Here is a 6,000-nt window from a genome sequence, read left to right as displayed (position 1 = left end):
GAGTAAGCTTCATGGGAGGCAGGGTAGAGCTGAGTGTCCCAAGTTAGAGCATACTTTCTGGGAAGCAGGTAGAACTGTGTCCCAGGTTAGATAAGGCCTCCTGAGAGGTGGGTGGGGCTGTGTGGTAGGATGGGAAGCACAGATCTTTGGCTGCATTTAAAACATTTTAATATTAAAACTTAGTTTTTTTTTTCAGCAAAGTATCATAAATGTTAAAAATCCTCTAAATCATGTGACATCTATTTTGATTTCGTGTAAGCTTAATTAAAAGTTAAATCTTGACTATATTTATCCAATATCACACATGTAAAAGTATTTCTTTTTCATAGTTAATGTTGAATATCAATTTTTTTGTTTTCTTATTCCATAAGTTTGAAATATAAATAATTAAAGATGTTGAAAATTATATTTTATATTTTAATATTTACCCATGTATTTCACTTTAACATAATTATTCATAGTATTATATACCTGGTATATAATACTGGTAAACATTATGAAAATAAAGGTAGATAAAATTTAATTTTACCTTTGTCTAAAAGTAATGTCAGAAATGATGCTGAACCATAAATTGATGCATGCTTTATATACAGTGAACTAAACTGGCACATACTTTCATTGTAATTTTCCCAGTAAATTCAAAAAGACGTGAATTTGAGTATGAAATCGAGTTTGAATCTGAAGATGTGAAGTCTAACCTGGACTCCTTTGTAACTTTATATTTATTCAGAAAACATTTTAACGTAAAAAGTGAAATAATTTCGTTGATTTTCAATGTGATATTTACACCAAGGAAACCATTCAGGTAAGTATAATTCCCTTCTCTCTTAAATACAGTATTGTTACTCTTTTTAATTCAATGTGTTATCTTTTCTGCCTGTCAGTATTTGGATTATATTATTTCTTTGATTCTATGCAAAAACATTTGGAAGCATATCATCTCTAGCTAGTAAGCTATGAAAAGAATTGTAATGGAAAAAAAAATAGTTCATTGGACCCAATTGCCAGAATATACCTATAACTTACTAAGTATACTAATAGCTTATGTTGGTTATGTTGGTTTGCAACAATTCTGTATTTTCAGAGCTAACTATAAAATAATTATCTCAAATGATATAATGATATTGTAAATCCTTAAATGCAAAATTATTTTAAAAATAAAATGTCCCCTCCCTTTTTTGCTGAGCCAAAGAAATACTTTCATTTTAACTTTAGATATTTAATTAATATATTTCTCTTTCCTTTTCTTCCTGTTGTATTTTTTTTAAATCTTTTTATATTCAAGGGCTAATGTCACATTAAATGTTGAGTGCATAACAGAAGGAATCTGGAAGTTTCCTATAACATTGATTGCTACTGAGCCCGAAGTAGAGGATGTTATTAACATCCATGGAATAGGTTTATTCAAGACATCTGAAACAGAATTTCGACTGACAAGTCAGACAAGGTATTATCTGTCAAGATTTATGTAACTGGTCTTATTAATATAATTATTGATGAAATGTAAAACGAAATTTAAGGTAGAAAAGGCATGAAAAAGTTCTAGGCTATTTAGATAATTTTTTTGTTTGATTCTTCTAAAATCTAAAAAAAAAATCCCTTATAAATTTAATTTTTCATGTTTTTTGTTACTTGTAGATGAAATATTTATACATAATGAAGGCACTTAGAACTGATAGACAGTGAACTTGAATTTAGCTTTGATAAGAATACATGCCACTGTACATTCAGATATTATTTAAAGTTGCAAAACACACTGTTCTTTATGTAAGGTACTGTATGTAAAACTCTATTAAAACTATTCCACATACTCTAAAATTTCAGCTTGCCTTTTTGTGGCCTTATGTTTTGATGTGAGGATTAAAAGAATGTGTAACACATTGAGGAATTTTTATTGCCTTTTGAAATTTTTTCAACTGACAAATGTGCCAAAGATCACCATACATAAAATGTAGTCCTCTGTATTTACTTGTGATACCTGAACTTTGTCAAAGAGCCTACTGATGAATGCTTTAGCAGAAGTCATTGTGGGGTAGTTATTAAATTTGCATATTAAAGTAAAAATTAGTGCCTATAACCCCCAAAAAAGAAATATTTATACATAAATAAAACTCAATAAAAGAGAAGAACCTGGAGGTCTATACATATCTATTACATCCCATTGGATGATGATAGTATTTATTCTTTACACTTCTCTTACCAACTTGCTTTTCATTGGTTCTTCTTTTATTGATTTCAGGGCTTTGCAATTCTTTGCAAGTCCTGTACCATTAAGTATAGAACTGTACATTCAGTTCTATAAACTGACAGAAGCTTTGGCTTTACTAGATACGATTGGAGAGCTATCTTTTTATTTCATTTGTGTTTCTCCTGTATTTTTTATTCCTCCTTATTTGTACTGAAAATATATAAATTTCAAAGAAATTTTAAAGGACTTTTGAGGATGGTTGTCTATTGTGCCTAGACTTAATTTCTCCCCATTTTTACTTGTATTTCTTCTTGATGTTATTAGCCACTTTTATCTTCTTTATTTTGTCCAAAGAATATTCCTTAGCAGTTCTTTAATTATAACCCTGCTGGCGAAATATTTTCATAGCTTTGCTTAACATGAGAATATCTTTTTTTATTTTTCCTTCTATAACAAAGGATAGATTTACTGAATACAGAATTTATGGTTCAGAGGTCCTTTTCTTTCAGCATTTCGGTCTAATTTTAGTGGCTTCTGAAAAGGAAATTGCTATTTGATGTGTTCCCTTAAGAGCAACAATTCATTTCTTTTTTCTAGTCTCTTTAAAGAAGTTTTATCCCACTTTAACTTTCAGAAAACTGATTGTGATGTATCGTGCCATGCAATGTTTGTTATATACACTGTTACTGTAAGGCCAAATTCCATGAGGAAAAGCAATGAGAATCTCTTATTCAATGTCTGGCATGATAAAGATGTTTACTAAATATATTCTGTAAGGAGAAATATCTCCAAGTACTTTGGTTTCCTTGAAAAGTCAAAAGCAAATCAGCTATTTCCATGGTAGTTTTTATTTTTTTGATTTTTTTTTGTTTGTTTGTTTGTTTTTTGTTTTTTTTTTTCCTTTTCCATTTTTTATTAGGAATTTAGCTCATTTACATTTCCAATGCTATACCAAAAGTCCCCCATACCCACCCACCCACCCCCACTCCCCTACCCACCCACTCCCCCTTTTTGGCCCTGGCATTCCCCTGTACTGGGGCATATAAAGTTTGCGTGTCCAATGGGCCTCTCTTTCCAGTGATGGCCGACTAGGCCATCTTTTGATACATATGCAGCTAGAGTCAAGAGCTCCGGGGTATTGGTTAGTTCATACTGTTGTTCCACCTATAGGGTTGCAGATCCCTTTAGCTCCTTGGGTACTTTCTCTAGCTCCTCCATTGGGAGCCCTGTGATCCATCCATAGCTGATTGTGAGCATCCACTACTGTGTTTGCTAGGCCCCGGCATAGTCTCACAAGAGACAGCTACATCTGGGTCCTTTCGATAAAATCTTGCTAGTGTATGCAATGGTGTCAGCGATTGGATGCTGATTATGGGGTGGATCCCCGGATATAGCAGTCTCTACATGGTCCACTCGTTCATCTCAGCTCCAAACTTTGTCTCTGTAACTCCTTCCATGGGTGTTTTGTTCCCACTTCTAAGGAGGGGCATAATGTCCACACTTCAGTCTTCACTTTTCTTGAGTTTCATGTGTTTAGGAAATTGTATCTTATATCTTGGGTATCCTAGGTTTTGGGCTAATATCCACTTATCAGTGAGGACATATTGTGTGAGTTCCTTTGTGAATGTGTTACCTCACTCAGGATGATGCCCTCCAGGTCCATCCATTTGGCTAGGAATTTCTTAAATTCATTCTTTTTAATAGCTGAATAGTACTCCATTGTGTAGATGTACCACATTTTCTGTATCTATTCCTCTGTTGAGGGGCATCTGGGTTCTTTCCAGCTTCTGGCTATTATAAATAAGGCTGCTATGAACATAGTGGAGCATGTGTCCTTCTTACCAGTTGGGGCATCTTCTGGATATATGCCCAGGAGAGGTGTTGCTGGATCCTCCGGTAGTACTATGTCCAATTTTCTGAGGAACCACCAGACTGATTTCCAGAGTGGTTGTACAAGCATGCAATCCCACCAACAATGGAGGAGTGTTCCTCTTTCTCCACATCCACGCCAGCATCTGCTGTCACCTGAATTTTTGATGTTAGCCATTCTGACTGGTGTGAGGTGGAATCTCAGGGTTGTTTTGATTTGCATTTCCCTGATGATTAAGGATGTTGAACATTTTTTCAGGTGCTTCTCTACCATTCGGTATTTTTCAGGTGAGAATTCTTTGTTCAGTTCTGAGCCCCATTTTTTAATGGGGTTATTTGATTTTCTGAAGTCCACCTTCTTGAGTTCTTTATATATGTTGGATATTAGTCCCCTATCTGATTTAGGATAGGTAAAGATCCTTTCCCAATCTGTTGGTGGTCTTTTGTGTTATTGACGGTGTCTTTTGCCTTGCAGAAACTTTGGAGTTTCATTAGGTCCCATTTGTCAATTCTCGATCTTACAGCACAAGCCATTGCTGTTCTGTTCAGGAATTTTTCCCCTGTGCCCATATCTTCAAGGCTTTTCCCCACTTTCTCCTCTATAAGTTTCAGTGTCTCTGGATTTATGTGAAGTTCCTTGATCCACTTAGATTTGACCTTAGTACAAGGAGATAAGCATGAATCGATGCGCATTCTTCTACATGATAATAACCAGTTGTGCCAGCACCATTGTTGAAAATGCTGTCTTTTTTCCACTGGATGGTTTTAGCTCCCTTGTCGAAGATCAAGTGACCATAGGTGTGTGGGTTCATTTCTGGGTCTTCAATTCTATTCCATTGGTCTACTTGTCTGTCTCTATACCAGTACCATGCAGTTTTTATCACAATTGCTCTGTAGTAAAGCTTTTAGGTCAGGCATGGTGATTCCACCAGAGGTTCTTTTATCCTTGAGAAGACTTTTTGCTATCCTAGGTTTTTTGTTATTCCAGATGAATGTGCAAATTGCTCCTTCTAATTGGTTGAAGATTTGAGTTGGAATTTTGATGGGGTTGCATTGAATCTGTAGATTGCTTTTGGCAAGATAGCCATTTTTACAATGTTGATCCTGCCAATCCATGAGCATGAGAGATCTTTCCATCTTCTGAGGTCTTCTTTAATTTCTTTCTTCAGAGACTTGAAGTTTTTATCATACAGATCTTTCACTTCCTTAGTTAGAGTCACGCCAAGATATTTTATATTATTTGTGACTATTGAGAAGGGTGTTGTTTCCCTAATTTCTTTCTCAGCCTCTTTATTCTTTGTGTAGAGAAAGGCCATTGACTTGTTTGAGTTAATTTTATATCCAGCTACTTCACCAAAGCTGTTTATCAGGTTTAGGAGTTCTCTGGAGGAATTTTTAGGGTCACTTATATATGCTATCATATCATCTGCAAAAAGTGATATTTTGAGTACCTCTTTTCCAATTTTTATCCCCTTGATCTCCTTTTGTTGTCGAATTGCTCTGGCTAATACTTCAAATACTATGTTGAAAACGTAGGGAGAAAGTGGGCAGCCTTGTCTAGTCCCTGATTTTAGTGGGATTGCTTCCAGCTTCTCAACATTTACTTTGATGTTGGCTACTGGTTTGCTGTAGATTGCTTTTACCGTGTTTAGGTATGGGCCTTGAATTCCTGATCTTTCCAGAACTTTTATCATGAATGGGTGTTGGATCTTGTCAAATGCTTTTTCTGCATCTAACGAGATGATCATGTGGTTTTTGTCTTTGAGTTTGTTTATATAATGGATTACATTGATGGATTTTCGTATATTAAACCATCCCTGCATCCTTGGAATAAAACCTACTTGGTCAGGATGGATGATTGCTTTAATGTGTTCTTGGATTCGGTTAGCGAGAATTTTATTGAGGATTTTTGCATCGATATTCATAAGAGAAATTGGTCTGAA

The 6,000-nt window shown here is 35.0% G+C and overlaps 1 protein-coding gene across 2 annotated transcripts in view; it reads left to right on the top strand.

Annotated features, from left to right (window-relative positions):
* The window catches only part of Cfap47 (cilia and flagella associated protein 47), a 250,794-nt gene that overhangs the window by 220,686 nt on the left and 24,108 nt on the right, over positions 1 to 6,000 (top strand). For both annotated transcript variants that reach the window (NM_001368718.2, XM_030251473.1), the window contains 2 exons: positions 634 to 805; positions 1,286 to 1,447. In NM_001368718.2, the coding sequence (NP_001355647.2) occupies positions 634 to 805; positions 1,286 to 1,447 (334 nt within the window). The remainder of the gene's footprint in view (positions 1 to 633; positions 806 to 1,285; positions 1,448 to 6,000) is intronic.

This window comes from Mus musculus, chromosome X (genome assembly GCF_000001635.26).
Source record: "Mus musculus strain C57BL/6J chromosome X, GRCm38.p6 C57BL/6J".
Classification (NCBI taxonomy): Eukaryota; Metazoa; Chordata; class Mammalia; order Rodentia; family Muridae; genus Mus; species Mus musculus.
This window is presented reverse-complemented; position numbering and strand designations above follow the sequence as displayed.